The sequence below is a fragment of the Staurois parvus genome, unplaced genomic scaffold, assembly GCF_062004578.1.
Source record: "Staurois parvus isolate SC_StPar_1 unplaced genomic scaffold, SC_StPar_1.0 ptg000438l, whole genome shotgun sequence".
NCBI classification, from domain to species: Eukaryota; Metazoa; Chordata; class Amphibia; order Anura; family Ranidae; genus Staurois; species Staurois parvus.
In genome coordinates, this window is record NW_028318234.1 from 1,738,751 (window position 1) to 1,759,147 (window position 20,397).

Here is a 20,397-nt window from a genome sequence, read left to right on the forward strand (position 1 = left end):
GGTTCTGATTTACTATCGCTGTTCTCTAGTTGGTCTAAAACCGCTTTTGACCAAAAGGGACAGTTTTTGGACACCATGGACTTTTCTAAGTTTCCAGGCAGAAAGAACAGTCAAAATGCAGGCAGGGTGCAGGACAAAGCAGTAGGGACCAAATGTATGTGAAATGGTTTGATACAGTAATGTTTTACTATGTCAAATTCATTTCTAAGAAAATGACAGTTTCTAAAAATTTTTAAATTTGCCGCTGTTCCGGCCCCTGGACGTCCCGACGCTCACAGGGACCGGAACACAGAAGCCGGATGCTGGCATCAGCCAGAGGAGATGGCCGGGGACGCTGCAGGGGACACATCGTGGGAGCGAAGGACAAGGTAAGCGCTGAAGGGAATCCCTGAGCAATGCCACATGGTAAGCCCGAGTGTAGCTCGGGGTTACCGCTTGTGGTACAGAAACTTTACCCCGAGCTACACTCAGGAATACCGTCAGGGAGGTTAAAGGAACACTCAGAGTATAGCATCAAGTCAATTACGCTCCTGGGATATTGATCTGGTCAGTTAAGTAGCAGAGGGGGTTGATTATCAGTTTCAGCTGCTTTCGTGTTAATGAAATTAAAAATGGGTGCACTAGATGGGCAGCAATGAGACGACCCCCAAACAGGAATGGTTTTATAGGTGGAGGCCACTGACAGTTTTTCCCTACTCATCTTTTCTGACTGTTTTTCACTAGTTTTGCATTTGGCTAGGGCAGGGGTGGGCAAACTTTTTGACTTGAGGGCCGCAATGGGTTCATATATTGGACCCGGGGGCCGGACCAAGAGTAGATGAATGATGTGTATGTGTCATCCATAGTAAGTATAGTAATATTCCCCCATAGTAAGCATAGTAATTAATCCCCCATATAGTAATTCATCCCCCGTATAGTAATTCATCCCCCGTATAGTAATTCATCCCCCCTATAGTAATTCATCCCCCCTATAGTAATTCATCCCCCATAGTAATTCATCCCCCGTATAGTAATTCATCCCCCTATAGTAATTCATCCCCCCTATAGTAATTCATCCCCCCTATAGTAATTCATTCCCCATATTAATTCATCCCCCATATTAAGTCCCCCCTGTGTCAATTCACTTACCTTTGCTCCGCGCGTTCCTCTCGCCGTGTTCCCGCGCCGTTTCGGTCTTCAGAGCGGACTGTGAGAGGAGCCTAGCTCCCCTCACGTTCCTCACGCTGCCCCGCCTACACACATCCTGACAGCCGATGTTTGCCACGCTCCGCGGGCCGGATTAAAAGGTCCGCCGGGCCGTAGTTTGCCCCTTGCTGGGCTAGGGTCAGTGTCACTACTGGTAGCATGAGGTGATACCTGGACCCTACAGAGGTTGCACAGGCAGTATAAGTTCTCCAGGATGGCACATCAATACGTGCCATTGCCAGAAGGTTTGCTGTGTCTCCCAGCATAGTCTCAAGAAAATGGAAGAGATTCCAGGAGACAGGCAGTTACTCTAGGAGAGCTGGACAGGGCCGTAGAAGGTCCTTAACCCATCAGCAGGGCCGGTATTTGCTCCTTTGTACAAGGAGGAAGAGGATGAGCACTGCCAGAGCCCTACAAAATGACCTCCAGCAGGCCACTGGTGTGAATGTGTCTGACCAAACAATCAGAAACAGACTTCATGAGGGTGGCCTGAGGGCCCGACGTCCTCTAGTGGGCCCTGTGATCACTGCCCAGCACCATAGAGCTCAATTGGCATTTGCCATTGAACACCAGAATTGGCAGGTCCACCACTAGCGCCCTGTGCTTTTCACAGATGAGAGCAGGTTCACCCTGAGCACATGTGACAGACGTGAAAGGGTCTGGGGAAGCCGTGGAGAACATTATGCTGCCTGTAACATCATTCAGCATGACTGTTTTGGTGGTGGGTCAGTGCTGGTCTGGGGAGGCATATCCTTGGAGGGACACATAGACCTCTACAGGCTAGACAATGGCATCCTGACTGCCATTCGGTATGGGGATGAAATCCTTGGACCCATTGTCAGTCCCTACACTGGTGCAGTGGGTTCTGGGTTCCTCCTGGTGCACGACAATGCCCAGCCTCATGTGGTGAGAGTATGCAGGCAGTTCCTGGAAGATGAAGGAATTGATACCACTGAATGGCCCCCACGCTCGCCTGACCTAAATCCAATGGAACATCTCTGGGATATCATGTTTCGGTCAATCTGATGCCACCAGGTTGCACCTCAGACTGTCCAGGAGCTCAGTGATGCCCTGGTCCTGATCTGGGAGGGAATCCCCAGGACCTGTGTTTGGGGTGTTGTTAACATTTTATTGCCACCCGCTGCAGATCACAAATGTAGCAGCTTTGTATGCTGTGAGTACAATGTAGGCATGGTGTGACCCCCTCCCTAACAATGACTGGAATCCCATTCACACACAGCAGAGGGAACAGACTGGAAGCTGAGTGATAAGAGGAATATAAAGCAGCGATAAGGTGCGATAATGCCCGGCTCCATCCCTCCTCTACACCTCCCAACATGCTGACAATGAGAGGCAGCCGAGCCTCCCCCCCCACGTCATGAATGAGCCCTCCCCCTCCTCCTTGCAGTGATCAGGCCTCTTCTCTTCTGACTCTGCTGAGGGGGGATCTGTCAGGATGTCTGTCTGCAAATATCTGCCTGTCCTGAGAAGGGGCCTGAGCCTGCACTGCACATGGGACCGGAGTGTCAGCTCTGCCTGGACGGCACACACCAAGGTATGACAGCTGCCATGGCCGGTCCCGCCTGCCTGCCCGCCTGACACTGACTGTTTACCACTCTCCTTGGCACAGCATGATGATGGATGGCTGGGAGCTCTGCACACCCGGGGCTAGGCTGCTTCACACTGGATGAGGATGGCTCATGATGTGAGATCTGATTGTATGGTGTGTGATCTGATTGTATGGTGTGTGATCTGAGCAGTCTGATTGTATGGTGTGTGATCTGATTGTATGGTGTGTGATCTGAGCAGTCTGATTGTATGGTGCGTGATCTGAGCAGTCTGATTGTATGGTGCGTGATCTGAGCGATCTGATTGTATGGTGCGTGATCTGAGCGATCTGATTGTATGGTGCGTGATCTGAGCAGTCTGATTGTATGGTGCGTGATCTGAGCGATCTGATTGTATGGTGCGTGATCTGAGCAGTCTTATTGTATGGTGCGTGATCTGAGCAGTCTGATTGTATGGTGTGTGATCTGAGCAGTCTGTATGGTGTGAGATCTGAGCAGTCTGATTGTATGGTGCGTGATCTGAGCAGTCTGATTGTATGGTGTGTGATCTGAGCAGTCTGTATGGTGTGAGATCTGAGCAGTCTGATTGTATGGTGTGTGATCTGAGCAGTCTGATTGTATGGTGTGTGATCTGAATCATCGTTGTATATAATGTGACGTGTGCAGCAAGAGCCTGACTGTGTATAGTGACATGGGCGATGTATCACAATGACTGTGTGTAGGGGGATGTGACACAATGACTGTGTGTAGGGGGATGTGACACAATGACTGTGTGTAGGGGGATGTGACACAATGACTGTGTGTAGGGGGATGTGACACAATGACTGTGTGTAGGGGGATGTGACACAATGACTGTGTGTAGGGGGATGTGACACAATGACCGTGTGTAGGGGGATGTGACACAATGACCGTGTGTAGGGGGATGTGACACAATGACCGTGTGTAGGGGGATGTGACACAATGACCGTGTGTAGGGGGATGTGACACAATGACCGTGTGTAGGGGGATGTGACACAATGACCGTGTGTAGGGGGATGTGACACAATGACTGTGTGTAGGGCGGTGTGACACAATGACTGTGTGTAGGGGGATGTGACACAATGACCGTGTGTAGGGGGATGTGACACAATGACCGTGTGTAGGGGGATGTGACACAATGACCGTGTGTAGGGGGATGTGACACAATGACCGTGTGTAGGGGGATGTGACACAATGACCGTGTGTAGGGGGATGTGACACAATGACCGTGTGTAGGGGGATGTGACACAATGACCGTGTGTAGGGGGATGTGACACAATGACCGTGTGTAGGGGGATGTGACACAATGACCGTGTGTAGGGGGATGTGACACAATGACCGTGTGTAGGGGGATGTGACACAATGACTGTGTGTAGGGGGATGTGACACAATGACTGTGTGTAGTGTGGTGTATCACAATGACTGTGTGTAGTGTGGTGTATCACAATGACTGTGTGTAGTGTGGTGTATCACAATGACTGTGTGTAGGGAGATGTGACACAATGACTGTGTGTAGGGGGATGTGACACAATGACTGTGTGTAGGGCGGTGTGACACAATGACTGTGTGTAGTGTGGTGTATCACAATGACTGTGTATAGTGTGCCATGCATGCAGCAAGATCCTGACTTTGTATAGTGTGCAGCATAACAATAGGGACTTTGTATAGGAGTGCCAGTGACCTTGATGTGATCGGTGGCCTGGTCACCGTCCTGGTCACCGTGTCGGTGGGACAGCTGGAAGGTGACAATGTCTCCTAGCAGTGACAGGAGGGAGTCACATGGTACTGCGTGTCACCTTTGTGTCATGTGCACACTGTGCACTCGCTGCCATTGTCTGGAATTAGATTGCCCCCATACAAGGTCACCTGCACAGCAACGGATCTCAAGGATATTATTCTGCTGGTTAAAGGAGAATTCCCCGTCTGCAAACAACAATAAAGTAATAATGCTAACATGTACGTGTTGTTAGAGGTGTGTGTATATATATATATAAAATGTATTTATTTTTATTTTTTTTTCATTGCAGCCGTAATCTGTGGATTAAAGGTGCAATGCTCTGGCTCCTGCAGACTTTTCTTCCCCCAGCTGCAGTTTTGTACCTTAATTCCTCCGGCTCTGCAAATTATCGATCAAATTCAGCTGCAGTGACTCTGCTGCACTTTTGCTTTTACATTGGCAGATGGGATTTGTAGTTCTTTTTGTTGACAGATTGTCAAATATGACAGGAGCTGGCGGAAAGAAGAACTCCGGCTGTGGACCCTGACTAGGTTTTATGTTGTGACCTAAATATGGGTAACCTGAAATCTGCTCAGAATGACGGAGTAGCTGTAAGGGCTCACTCACACTAGCAGTGCTGTCTGAAGAGCAATTCACGTTCAGATCACTCTTCAGGGAATATTTCACAGGCGGTGCAGAGGCATTGTTGCCTCATCACAGCTTGGTTTAACCCCTTGATCCCTGCACTAGGGCACCGAAACTGGGTGCACAGTGGCCTTATTCACCTTGCGAGCCAGAAAGCAGACAAAAACTCCTTATTTATACACTTTAAAGTAGGATCGCAAACCTCTAGCACATAACTACCAATGTGGCAAAACGCGAAATAAAAATATATAGTGTTGCGCTCCCAAACCTCCAATCAATATATTATTATTTAAATCACTAAATCTCTATTATAAAGAACACAATAATTAAGAATGATGTGTGTGATTGATCATAAATTCTAATACTCATATACTTAGAATTAATTCAGATAAACCATGTGTATAAATCAAACAAATATCAAATAATAAAAAATATATATAAAAAAATAAAAAATAAAAAATAGATAATAAATATAAAAAATAAAAAATATAAAAATAAAAAAAGTGAAAATAATGTCCCAAAAAGTGACTTTGTGCTGAAAAATCTTCAATCTATAATGATTATAAATCGGTGACTGCTTGTGAATCCTCCCTCAAGTGAAGATGTGCGCTCACCTCATAGGAAGCCTGCAATTAGGCTATATAAGCTTGCGGTTCTCCTCCTTTGGAACCTGCTTGTTTAGAACTCCTGCTTTAAGATATCCGTGGTATACGACATATGCTATGGGGTGAACCTCCTCTCCAGAGGGTGCAATTCCTTTATATATTCATCTCCTTGCAGTTCTCCACATACAAAAAAGATCTCGACATGGTGCTTTATCTTTTATAAAGATTGACATTATTTGCTTAGGGTATGGCACTCACATGTAATGTGTACGGATAGTGGTAGCACAAATACGATCCAAAACTACCGCTGACTGTCGGAGCTGTGTACCCGTGGTCCGGCAAACGAACTGACTTCCTCCGAGTGACGTTACAGTCCCACCCCTACGCGTTACGCCACTGGTCACGTGGCTTCACCATGTCGAGATCTTTTTTGTATGTGGAGAACTGCAAGGAGATGAATATATAAAGGAATTGCACCCTCTGGAGAGGAGGTTCACCCCATAGCATATGTCGTATACCACGGATATCTTAAAGCAGGAGTTCTAAACAAGCAGGTTCCAAAGGAGGAGAACCGCAAGCTTATATAGCCTAATTGCAGGCTTCCTATGAGGTGAGCGCACATCTTCACTTGAGGGAGGATTCACAAGCAGTCACCGATTTATAATCATTATAGATTGAAGATTTTTCAGCACAAAGCCACTTTTTGGGACATTATTTTCACTTTTTTTATTTTTATATTTTTTATTTTTTATATTTATTATCTATTTTTTATTTTTTTATATATATTTTTTATTATTTGATATTTGTTTGATTTATACACATGGTTTATCTGAATTAATTCTAAGTATATGAGTATTAGAATTTATGATCAATCACACACATCATTCTTAATTATTGTGTTCTTTATAATAGAGATTTAGTGATTTAAATAATAATATATTGATTGGAGGTTTGGGAGCGCAACACTATATATTTTTATTTCGCCTTATTCACCTGCATAGGCTGTGTGACTGGGGGCATAATTCTTGTCACTGAATGTGTACACACCTGACTGCTGTCTCTGCAGTTAAAGGTGGGGGTTGGGGTAAGGTAAGAATGCGGCTCAACCACAGGGTTTTAATTCCCCTTAACCTCACGTGTGAACAAGCCCTTAGAGTGGAATAAAATCAAAAGCAAACACTTTATTATATTGCAGCTTAACTTTTTTTTAGATGTAATGTCTGCATTAGTTTTCCTTTTTTTTTGCTTTCTTCTATTTTTATCTGGTGATCTGGCCAGTAAGTCTGTTCCTCCTTTTATAAAAGAACAAGCTCTCTCAGTAGAATGTTAGATTACTGACAGGGGTTCTCACAGTGATCAGCTTTTATCTATCTATGTATTAATTTATCCCAAAAGGGGGGAAAAAAACTGCTGTAACTGATTATAAAGTGTGAGCTGGAGTTTGGCTTCAATTGTTAGTGTATCAAAATCTGCTAGCACATCTAACACCCCCCCCCCCAGACTGACAATGCTACTGTCGAATGGTGCTCCTTCATCCAGAGTGGGGGCGCTCTAATACAGGAGGTGTGTTGCTGAGACTTGGTTAACACCTGTGTTGTTGACTGCTGCTGTGGGACCCGCACGTGTTCCTGCAGCTGCGACCACCCCCATACTGAAACTCGTAGGGTGCGGGCAGGTGCGACTTAATACCAATGGACCGCTGCCTGCACTCAAAATTGTCCTGCACTGTGCTTGCAGATCCCGTGCGGGCTGCGATTCCAAAACCAATGCAGGGACCTTTTCCCTGCATACAGGAGGCACTGCAGCACTTTCAAATGAATGGGCTGCCAGTTTCCTGCAAACTGCGGTTCAGAGCCACGCAGAGGTGAACCTGGGGTAAGAAAAGAAAACGAATGCAGCCACTATATCTAATGATTGGTAAACTGCAATATATTACAATTGTGGCTCTTTTGTGCATCTAAACTTTGTTTAGTTTTTGAATAGTATAGGGAATATTAATGAGGAAGTTTAACCCTGCAGCAATCCCTCTCACCCCTCCTCCACGCCAGCATCCTTCATTGTCATGCATGTGCAGATGTCTGCCAAGTGTTTAGTACCTGGCAGAGACCTGTGACGCATCTGCTCATGAAAGGGAATTTCTCACGTTCACATAAATGATCCTATTTTTTTAATGGGCATTGTTGCAATCTGCAGCACGTGCAGAAATCCCCCTGCACGTGCGCAGACTTATCAATGGTGGTAGGTCTGCGCATGTGCTGAACCCTGTGGGATAGGTGTGATGTGATCCCAGGAGGCAGTGGGGCCCAGAAAGTAGGATGTGCTGGTTTGCTCAGCCCACAAAGGTACTGTAGTTTGCAGGGAATAGTGAAACCTCTTCCCCATCTTTGTAGGAGGGGGCAGGAACCAAGAGAAAAGATTGTTTTAACGGGTTAAAACGGAGTTCACTCAAAAGTGGAAGCTCCGCCTATTCCCCCCCCCCCCCTTCCACTGCCACTTCCACTTTTTTTTTGGAGGGGGGGGGGGAGCGGATACCTGTTTTTGACAGGTGCCCGCTCCCACTTCCGGCCCAGTTCGCCGCAGCCCCCTCCTTCCTCCCGCCGCCTCCTGGGAACCTTCACAGGTCCCAGGAGACTGCCGGACCAATTAGGAAGCGCAGTGGGACCTGGCTGTGAAGCCGCAAGCTGTCAGTCTGGTGCCCACAGTAGAGGTGCCATGGAGGACAGAAGGAGAGAGGGATGGCGCGGGTGAGCACATTGCTGGACTCCGGGACATGTGAGAGTGTGTTTATTAAAAGTTTGTTTTTGTAGCTGCTGACTTTTAATAAACACAAAAACGTCTGGAACTCCACTATTAAGTTCTTTCAAAGGACCCCATCCATATTTACAAATGGGGCCTATTGTGATGAGCCAAGGTTCCCTGCGTTTAGCTGCTGGCAGGACGCACCAGAGAAAGCAATGGAAGCTTGACAGCGCCCACAGCTATTCATCGCCATTCACATGTAATTAGTCATACATCGATTACCTGCAGATGATCAGTCATACGTCGATTACCCGCGGATGATCAGTCATACGTCGATTACCCGCGGATGATCAGTCATACGTCGATTACCCGCCGATGATCAGTCATACGTCGATTACCCGCCGATGATCAGTCATACGTCGATTACCCGCCGATGATCAGTCATACGTCGATTACCCGCCGATGATCAGTCATACGTCGATTACCCGCCGATGATCAGTCATACGTCGATTAGCCGCCGATGATCAGTCATACGTCGATTAGCCGCCGATGATCAGTCATACGTCGATTAGCCGCCGATGATCAGTCATACGTCGATTACCCGCGGATGATCAGTCATACGTCGATTACCCGCGGATGATCAGTCATACGTCGATTTCCCGCGGATGATCAGTCATACGTCGATTACCCGCCGATGATCAGTCATACGTCGATTACCCGCCGATGATCAGTCATACGTCGATTACCCGCCGATGATCAGTCATACGTCGATTACCCGCGGATGATCAGTCATACGTCGATTACCCGCCGATGATCAGTCATACGTCGATTTCCCGCGGATGATCAGTCATACGTCGATTTCCCGCAGATGATCAGTCATACGTCGATTACCCGCCGATGATCAGTCATACGTCGATTAGCCGCCGATGATCAGTCATACGTCGATTAGCCGCCGATGATCAGTCATACGTCGATTAGCCGCCGATGATCAGTCATACGTCGATTAGCTGCCGATGATCAGTTCTAATCTATGGCTATGCAGAGCCATACAAAGCAGTGTGCTTACACAGTAAAGCACACACACCCTTTGATCGCCCCAGATGTTAACCCCTTCCTGCCCAGTGTCATTAGTACAGTGTCAGTGCTTTTTATTAGCACTGATCACTGTATTGGTGTCACTGGAAATGCCAGTGACAGTCAGCTCCCCCCCAGTGTCAGAATGCCCGCCACAGTCCTTCTATAAGTTGCTGATCACTGCCATTACTAGTGTATATATAAGAAAAAAAATCAAGTATATATACCGCCATTTCTAGACGCTATCACTTTCACGTAAACACGTATTGGGATTTTTTTTTTTTTTAGAAAGGCATGTAGCAGAATACACTTTGGCCTAAATTTGTATGACTAAATTTGATTTTTTTTTTTTACAGGACATGTTTAATAGCAAAAAGTCAAATATAATTTTTGTTTCTTTCAAAATTGGCGGTCTTTCTTTTTATAGTGCAAAAAACAAAACCCGCAGAGGCGATCAAATACCACCGAAAGAAAGCTCTGTTTATGGGGTAAAAAAAAATGACAAATTTGATTTGGGCGCTGCGTTGCATGACTGCGCAACTGTCAGTTAAAAAAAACGCAGCATCGTATTGCAAAAAAAGGGGCTGGTCAGGAAGGGGGGTAAATCCTCTGGAGGGCAAGTGGTTAACAGCTCACTAGATTTCTGGCAGGATCATTGGGTATTTTTCTGTACATGGTAGTGGGGATGAGCTTAGGTGTGTTCAGATACCAGTCTGAGCTATCCCGTCAGGAAGCTGTCACCGCACATGACCAATCATATGCAGCCGAGACTTTCCGTACTCTATAGCTGCACATGTGCACCCCCCCCCCTTGTATATGGATTGCTGTGGGTGCCGATGCCTTGACCATTTATGAATGGCGGTGTGCAGTGACCGCTTCTTGGCAGGATAGCTCAGGTAGTCTTGGACTGGTTATCTGAACAAATCTGAGTTCTTTTCTACTTGGTATTTCAAAAGACAAACATAGGGAACCGTGTATTTATCATTTTTGACCAGACATACTTTAATATGGATATAATTATAGAGTGAAACATCACATAGGAAAGAACTTGTAGATGAATCTGAACCCAGCAATCCCAGGTTACAAGTGAAGTATTAACAGACTGGATGGGTGTCTGGGGGGAACTGGTCAGACCTGTAACCTTCCACTTGTGTGTCTTTGAACTCTTTTATGAGGCAGTAAACACTTTGCCCTCTGTGATGTGACAGGTCATCTGTACATGGTTAATTGTCTGTGAAATGCCCAAGGACCTCTTCAGCACTTAACTGTTTACTTTCGCTCACTGCCTTTTTTTTTTTTTTTTTTTTTTTCTTTTTATCAGGGTTGTGGCTGTTATTTCTCAACATCCAGTTCCCACAATGCTAAATTCTACAGTGATCCAGTAGAAGCAGTGAAGGATATACCGAATGGATCAACTTTGCTTGTTGGTGGTGAGTATACAGAAGAAAAGTATATACTGTGTGCTGCGCTATAGTAGCAGATTTTTATTTCATGCTGGTTGTGCTTTTCTATTTCAATGTTTTTATTAATTTATAAACAGTTTAAGACCGGAAAAACAAAACACGTCAACGCAGGGGCTATCAATTGCACATAAAAATAAAAAACAGTGTTCTTACATCAACAGAGCAAAAGGTGCGCCCACGCAGGGGCTATCAATGGCACTTAAAAAAATAAAAATAAAAATCAGTGCTCTTACACCAACAGAGCAAAAGGTGCGCCCACGCAGGGGCTATCAATGGCACATAAAAATAAAAAACAGTGCTCTTACACCAACAGAGCAAAAGGTGCGCCCATGCAGGGGCTATCAATGGCACATAAATGACAAAAACATTCGTATAACACCGACAGTAACTCAAACTAAAATCAGCTATCTATAGAAATTGTGCAGCGCTAAGATACTGAGATACGATCCACGTGGATCACAATGGATCAAATATATAAAAGCAATATATGGATATAAAAATAGTGAGGCAAGAATATAATAGGAGGTAACTTTTGTTAATCCAGATAATGTGTAATTCCACAGTCCATGTGAGTGGCAGGCATATAGTAAAAATGCGCACTCACCGGATACGCATAGAATATGTGCAGTATATAAATCAATGAAGATCCGTCCGGAGCTCCTCGTAAGGATGGTACCGGAGATGTCAGCCCAGGGTGGGTGAATTACATCAAGGTTGGCTCTGTGTTCGGAAGACCCCTTTGAGGATATGGACGCAACATCTTCCGGGTAAAGAAATGGTCACCGTGGGGGGGAGGGGGGATTAAAAGCTCACCAAAGGGCAACAAAAGGAAAAGCCCATAGTGTAGTAGTTTAACAATCCCCAAAAAATGTATTAAGTGTATAGGTAGATAAAAGTGCGAACATACATGTGGCAAATCCTTAATGCAGAGACAACAAACAAGCAGCCTAAAGACTGCTATGAGCACTGACCAGCTGGTGTAGATATGGTGGCCGCCGGACCTCCGTGATCCGGCGGCATAACGTCAGGGCGTGCAGGCTTCCTCCAAGACGCGTTTCGTACAAGGAGTACGTGATCAGTTGGGGTATGCCATTTAGCGCTGCACAATTTCTATACATATTTGTTTTGAAGGTTTGTGGTGTCCTTTTGGTGTACAGCTGCTTTTTACCATTTTATAAGCGCTCGCTGATTTTTATACATAAAATCAGCTATCCACCGCCATACCAAAAACAAACCAAAAAGAAAAGGAAGCTGGTTGTACTTTTAATCCTCTTGCTCATGAGAGTAAAGCTGGCCGTACATGTATAGAGAATTTCTAATTCAATTTTCGAATCATTACTGGGGTCAAATCGATGTTCGTTTGACAGCGGTGACCGGAAAATCTGAAGAGGCAGGAAGGAAAACTTTTTTTTTTTTTTTTTCGATCAAATGAGTTTTTGGCCAGTGCATGTTGTTATCGTTCAGGAATATCATTCATTTGTACAAATATTCTCGTCCAAAAATTTACAGCTTAAAGCTGGCCATAGATGGATTGAAGTTCAGCAGGGACCGTCCGAATTCCGATCCATCTATATCCGTTCTGCTTGATAGAAGTCTCACAACTGACTTCTGTCAAACGATGCTAAAATGTTCGATCAGAGACTGCAGCCAAAACCCTTTGTTTTTAATGTGAACTGTTAGTTAATTTAGTTCTGTTGCAGGCTAGTTGGTAAGTGATCTGGGAAGCTTTGTTTGTAACATGCGTTGCCCTTCCATGTGCTCCTTTCTTCAAAGGCTAGTTATAGGTTGGGCTGGTTGCCATTTGTATAGTTGGTGAATTGGTGCGGGGATGCACTGGATACCTTCAGCTGCCATTTGTACCCTTGCTGGGTGTCCCGTGCATCCCTGTGACTTTGGGGAGGAGTGGGCTCTCTCCAGGCACACCTACCCTTTATCCACTGCAATATGTGCTCCAACCTGGGGAGACTCTCAGAATTATAGTTAGGACTGCAGTACACTGTGGTGCCTTGAAGTGACCACTGCAGCTTACACATAGATTTTCAAATGTGTGTGACTAAATCGCTTCTTTTTAACGTGAACTGTTAGGGTTAATTTTAGTTTTGTTGCAGGCTGGCTGGTAAGTGAGCTGGAAAATGTTTTTGAACTGCAGCCAATTGACTGCACTGCTGATCAGTGTATTCTGACAGTAGAGGATTCCTCCACCCTCTGGCTGACTGAAAAAAAAAATCAACTATGGTGCGCCTTTACATGTGTTTGTGCAAGGTCTTTAAAATACATTTTACTCAAAATTGTTCTGTCATCAAGATCTGGAATGTGAACTTTTACATCTGTGTGCAATAGGTCTTATAGAATGTTGCTCCAACATTTCATATTCCTGATTATGTCCCATGTACTTGTATGAAACCGTATCCTGTTCTCTTTGTATTTCTTCCTTTGTGTGAAATCTCCCCCCCCCTCACAGCTATTCACTGGGAAGGTCAGTGTACTATACTTAAATGTTTGTCTTTCATTTCTATTTTAAACTGAATGGGTTGTTTTACAAGGTGAGAGTTCACATATCCTTGAATGTCCTTTTTGATGTTTTGCTATTTTGGTTTGAAAATCTTTAGCATACCAGCAATGCTAACAAGTATTTTAATATATAATCTCATTAATCTGTTGGTTTTGAAAGTGTGTGTTCACAAAGTGTTCCATTGTTGCCTCTCCAGCAAGCCAGGAGAACAGTGAGCAGCACAGGACTGACATTGCCAGATCTCCTGATACCAGCTTTAAGGTTGTAGACACAGGAGTGCCCAGGGGCGGACTGACCATTTGGAAACTCGGGCACTGCCCGAGGGCCCGGGGGCAGTAGGGGGCCCCATGAGATGCCCCTGGTACCTTTTTCATAGGCTTTTTTGAGTTTGGGCAAGGACACAGGGGCCCCATGATCCCCTATTGCCTGGGGGCCCCATGAGTTGTCAGTCCGCCCCTGGGAGTGCCCCACTCACATACCAGGGGGTACACTGCTATTTTTCAGATCAAAGGTAGATTTTTCTGGCTACTGCTTATGTACAAATAAAGGATAAGTTCACTCTTTTTTTTTTTTTTACCAGAAATAATACATGCACATTTTTTTTTGTAGGTAAAAAATGTGCATTTATATTTTTGGTTGCAGGAGCCTGTAAAGCATTGCACCAGCGACCAGCAGATCACTGGTGCCATGAAGATCTGTCAGTATATCTGCTTCCCCATATGGGAAGAATCCATGAAGTACCATGGCGCTCCACAGCACCATGTTTGTTCATTGTGAACTACAAGCCGCCAGTCGTCAAGGCTGCCGGGACTTGTAGTTTTTCATTCATAAAGAACACAGTGTTTTTGTTTTTGTCTTTTTTGGGGTTTTTTTTGGTTTGGTTAAAGCATTTTTTTTTTTTTCATATCTGTCAAGTGCTGTTCAGCCAGCCAGAAAACTTGTTAATTAATAATGGTGTTATCATTGTTCCCTGCTTCTTTTCTGCTCTCTCTGTAGACTACAAAACATTGTTCTAGAGAAGAGGGAGGCGCTATGTAGTCATAACTGACTCCCTTTCCTAGAGTGACAACACTGCTTAGTACAGTTGTCACCCTAGGACAGGAAGTGAGTGGGGTGGGAGGGAGATCCCCTGCTAGCTGTCAAAGGGGGGCCGGTGTATTGATAACAACACCCATATTCATGATGTAACCTATTATGAAAGGTGAACTTATCCATTAACATTTGTAAATGTTCTCTATGATCTGAATGTTCACTCAATGGCTTCAGGTCCACTATAATTGTTCAGGATTTAATAAGTTAGTTATCCAACCAGTCAGAAAAATACAAGAGTACACCATATCCCTTTGCTTTGTAATATCTGGCAGTTACGTGGAGCTGAGAATTCTGGTCAAGATCATCGCCACAGAAATCCCTTGGGTGGCCATACACTATACAATCTGATTGTACAATCTTTATTGGCTACACAAGTACATCCAGTAAAACGGTACTAATGAGTTTTGGCTGCCGTGGTTTTACAAATTACTTGCTTGCAGTTTCCAACCATATCTATCAACATTCAAAGTATTTTTGGACTGCGCATTCCTACACCATACCGCTTTGCTTTGTAATATCTCTGGCAGTTGGGCAGAGCTGAGAATTCTGGTCAAGATGATCGCCACTGAAATCCCTTGGGTGGTCATATACTATACAATCTTTAGATCTACCATCAACTATGTAGTACCCAGATACTACCCTACCCGTGCCCTCCGCTCCTCACAGGACCTCCTGCTCTCTAGCTCCCTGGTCTCCTCCTCCCACGCCCGATTGCAGGACTTCTCCAGGACTTCCCCCATCCTCTGGAACTCACTACCCCAATCCATCAGACTGTCACCTACCCTCCTCACCTTCAGGCGCACCCTGGAAACCCTCCTCTTCAGGAAAGCCTACCCCAACCTCACCTAACACCTGACCTCACCTAACAACTAACCTCCTCCACTCCTCCCACCACTCCATCCCCCACAGCCATCTCCTCCTGTACCACCTTCCCCCTCCCTCCTAGATTGTAATCTCGAAAGAGCAGGGCCCTCGTTTTGAGGAGCAGGAAAGTAAAAGGCAGCAGAACAGAAAAAAAGTATATCATCGCTGCTGGCCTTTCCTTCCTTCTGATGTTAATTCCCTTAATGTCAAGCTGCTCCAATGGCTTCAGAGCTTTCTGAAATACTATGCAGAGCAAGTTTACAGATCCGGGGTTTAAAGTGCAATTTGAGTGCTGGCTTCTTCTAGGTCAGCGAGTTAGGGCTCGTTCACACTTGACTGTCTTACCAACGCTTGCTAAACGCCCCTATAGCGTTTGGCAAGCGTTGGTCCGGCGTTTGTGGAGCGTTTTTCTAACGCTCGGCAAATGCTCCGCAAACGCCGCATGCGCGGTTTAGCGGCGGTTGCTAGGCATTGGCCGAGCGTTAAAAACGGCCAGCAAACGCCTATAATGAAGTTTAAATGGTGTTACCGCTCCGCAAACGCCCGGCGGCACCATAGACTAGAATAGGAGGCATCAATGCCTCCTGACTTGACCAGAGGCGTCCGTTTTGCCGCGACGCTAACGCTCCCGTTAGAACAGCACCATGTGCTGCAATGTGCAGAATTGTCTGAGGCATTTGAGAAGCGGTAAAAAGGCTTCCCAAATGCCTCTCTGCCGCCTGCACACAACGCTAGTGTGAACGTAGCCTAAAAGTGGTTATAAAGCCTAAACATTTTTTACTTTAAGCCCTGGTTCACACCAATGCGGTGCGGGAAATGCAGTGAATTCTGTGCATTTTCTGCACCGCATTGAAATCGCACAGCTTCCATGCAATCTGGTATGGTGTCAATGTTAACCTAACAACACCCTGAAACAGATTGGGGGGGATTTTTGGTGGGGATGTGACTTGAGCCATACAAAAAAAGGTCTCAAATCGTACCGCACAGACATTGTGTGTGATTTGCACAGGAGTATGGTTCCTGTGCAAATCACATGTGATGTGCCACACCGCATTAGTGTGAACCAGGGCTCATACATTCATTGCATTAAGGTAAACCTTGTTTAGGCATCAGTATTGCCCACCCTCACAGAGGCTCGACAGATGGAACAAGCCCACTCGAGTGTTCCCCGTGGAAAGCGGCTTTCTATGGGGGCACTCCCCAGAGAGGAAGAGCCAAGAGTGCCGGTGGGGGACCCAAGAAGAAGAGGTTCTGGGCAGCTCTGCATATCCTTTGCCCAAAGCAGGTAAGTATACGAGTGGGCATACCCCTCAAGACGTGTATGTGCACGAAACACGTTGGGTGGAGCTGCACTTGCTGACGTCACACCGCCTTTGCCAAAGGTCGGAACAGTGGCCATCTTGGAGAGGGTCCACCTGCAGTTTGCCCTTGGCTGAGCATCCTATACAGAGGCTTCATTGCTGTTTCCTATGTCCAGATGAGATGTGCTTACATGCTGTTTACCAGTAGATGTCTGATGAGTGTACATCTGACAGAGGTGGTGGGTTACCTATTGGATCACTTAAGTGTTTCACGGTGTTTTGTCTTGCTTATATGCTCATGGACAATTTTTAGTTAATAATCTCTCTCTCTCTCTCTCTCTCTCTCTCTATATATATATATATATATATATATATATATATATATATAGGACTTTATTTCCACTTTACATACTGCACTTTACTGTTCCACACTCATTGAATGATTTATTGACTTTTTATATGCTGCACTTGACTGTTCCGCTGAGTATTTTTGTTGTTCTATGTCAGATTAGCGCTGCACTTTATTATTTCATTTATTTTGGCGCTGCACTTTTTATATTTTTATCCACAAGGAGTTGTTACCTGTTTACCTTTCTGCTAACTGCTTTATAGTTCCAGCGCTCGCCTATACACGATATTTATAAGTATACCATGTGTGTTTGTTATTTTTAGAAGGGGATGGGGGGAGGGGAAGCATTTATAATCAAGCCATAGATGTCTACAATATTAAAACGAAAAAGAAAAGTCTTAGGAAAATTCTTACAAAATTTTTCAAAACCTTCGTTAATCATTCAAAAGATTTCCTTTTTGGATTGAATAAACTCTACTGAATGAAAACCCACATACACTTTTTTTTGTTTTGTTTTTAGAAATTTTTTTTTAGAAATTTTTTTTTTTTTAACATTGATGGATGTAAGCCGGCAACTTGATGGCCTGAGAATGTTGAAAATCTTTATTGGCTACACAAGGACATCCAGTAAAACGATACCAATGCGTTTCGGCTGCTGTGCCCTTACTCATTACTTGCTTACAGTTGCCAACCATATCTATCAACGTTGAAAGTATTTTGGGACTGCGCATTCCCAGCACCAACACTGGTTTGGACAACATCAGCAGCTGTAGAGCTTTGGTATTGTACTATTCACTGCTAGAAGTTTGTTTGAGAAGTTTTCCATCTTGTTCCTTCTAACTTTCCCTTAACCGTGGCCAAAAATGAACTACTGGACTCTACTGTAGGTAGGCCTGAGAATAATTCCTACTAGCAGATGCTGCAAAGGGTTAATCATGAGACTTTCACATATAAGAAATTACTGGGAACAAGATCCAGAGTGTTGTGAAGTCCAGTAGACAGTAGACATGTAAGAATTGTACTGTCTGTCAGTAGAAGAGAGAAGGGGAAAAAATATATAAAATGTCGCAGGTAACAGAATCTACAGTAGCTCAGAGGTCAGAAGAGAAAACGTTCCAGAGTTTATCAGTTTATTACTGCTAATCTTCCTATAGCCTGATAAATAAAATTAGCTGATCCTTCCTCTTGACTATGAGCTTGTTCCGGCATATGACCAGGGAACTGTAAAATCAGGCAGTTGAGCCATGGTTTTACTGCACCCCCCCCCCCCCCCCCCCCCAGCTTGCAGCTGATCGGGGCTGTACATAGTCTGGCTGAAAAAAGACCATCCAGTTCCACCATAAAAAAAAAAAAAAAAAAAAAGTGATCTTATACCCACAGTTGATCCAGAGGAAGGCAAAAAACCCAGCAAAGCATGAACCAATTTGCTCCTGCAGGGGAAAGAATTCCTTCCTGATCCCCCAAGAGGCAATCGGATATTCCCTGGATCAACTTTACCTATAAATGTTAGTATCCTGTTGTATTTAGGAAAGAATCCAGGCCTTTTTTTTTTTTTCTTTTTTTTTTTTGTTTTAAGCAATCCATTGAGCTGGCCAGAACCAACTCTTGAGGGAGTCTATTCCACATTTTCACAGCTCGCACTGTGAAGAAACCTTTCCGTATTTGGAGATTTAAATCTCTTTTCCTCCAGACATAAAGAGTGCCCCCTTGTCCTCTGTGATGACCTCAGGGTGAATAGCTCTACACCGAGTTCACTATATGAACCACTGATGTATTTATACATGTTGATCATATCCCCCCTTAATCTCCTCTTCTCAAGAGAGAATAAATTCAGTTCCTCTAATTTTTCCTCATAGCTGAGCTCCTCCATGCCTCTTATCAGTTTGGTTGCCCTTCTCTGTACTTTCTTCAGTTCCCCAATGTTCTTTTTGTGAATTGGTGCCCAAAACTGAACTGCATATTCCAGATGAGGTGTTACTAATGATTTGTACCGGGGTAATATGATATCTCTCTCTCTGGAGTCTATACCTCTTATAATACAAGAGAGGATTTTGCTCGCTTTAGAAACTGCAGCTTGGCATTGCATGCCATTATTAAGCTTGTGATCTACCAGAACTCCCAGATCCTTCTCCACCATTGATTCCCCCAGTTGTACCCCCCCCAGTATGTATGATACATGCATATTCTTAGCCCCCCAAGTACAGAACCTTACATTTATCAACATTAAACCTCATTTGCCACAGTTGTCCAATTACACAGAGCATTGAGGTCGGCTTGTAGGTTGGAGACATCCTGTAAGGACGTTATTCCACTGCACAGCTTGGTGTCATCTGCAAAGACTGAAATGGGATTCTTAATCCCAGACCCTGTATTGTTTATAAATATATTAAAAAGGGTCCCAACACTGAACCTTGGGGTACACCACTGATGACCCCAGACCATTCAGAGTATAAATCATTAACCACTACTCTCTGAATACGATCTTTTAGCCAGTTTTCTTTCCATTTACATACAGATTTTTTTCAAGCCAATAGACTTTACCTTACACATTAGCCGTTTGTGGGGAACTGTGCCAAACGGTTTTGCAGAATACAAGTATACCACGTCCACCGCCACCCCTCTGTCCAAGTGTACCACGTCCACCGCCACCCCTCTGTCCAAGTGTACCACGTCCACCGCCACCCCTCTGTCCAAGTGTACCACGTCCACCGCCACCCCTCTGTCCAAGTGTACCACGTCCACCGCCACCCCTCTGTCCAAGTATACCACGTCCACCGCCACCCCTCTGTCCAAGTATACCACGTCCACCGCCACCCCTCTGTCCAAGTATACCACGTCCACCGCCACCCCTCTGTCCAAGGTTTTGCTCACCTCCTCATAAAAAGAAATCAGATTTGTTTGACAACTTCTGTCTTTCATGAATCCATGCTGTCTGTTGCTTTAAAATTGTTTTTTTCCAGCAAGAACTCATCTATGTGGTCTTTTATTAAACTCTCCAGTATCTTCCCAACTATAGAAGTTAAACTAACAGGTCTATAATTACTTGGTAAAGATTTTGACCCCTTTTTAAATATTGGCACCACATTGGCCTTACGCCTATCCAGTGGTACTATGCCAGTCATTAAGAGTCCCTAAAAATTAGAAATTAATGGCTTTGAAATGACAGAGCTCAATCATTTAAGGACTTGTGGGTGTATGCCATCTGGTCCAGGTTCTTTATTCACCTTTATTCTGCCCCCCCCCCCCACGCTTCTTGCTTGCCCCG

General features: G+C 44.8%; 1 protein-coding gene across 1 annotated transcript in view; it reads left to right on the plus strand.

The window, feature by feature from the left end:
• The first annotated feature begins 2,574 nt into the window (after nucleotides 1–2,574).
• The window catches only part of OXCT1 (3-oxoacid CoA-transferase 1), a 171,848-nt gene continuing 154,025 nt past the window's right edge, over nucleotides 2,575–20,397 (plus strand). Inside the window, exons 1-2 of the mRNA XM_089687812.1 lie at nucleotides 2,575–2,740; nucleotides 10,873–10,981. Coding sequence (XP_089543938.1) covers nucleotides 2,642–2,740; nucleotides 10,873–10,981 — 208 coding nt within the window. The 5' untranslated portion in view covers nucleotides 2,575–2,641. The remainder of the gene's footprint in view (nucleotides 2,741–10,872; nucleotides 10,982–20,397) is intronic.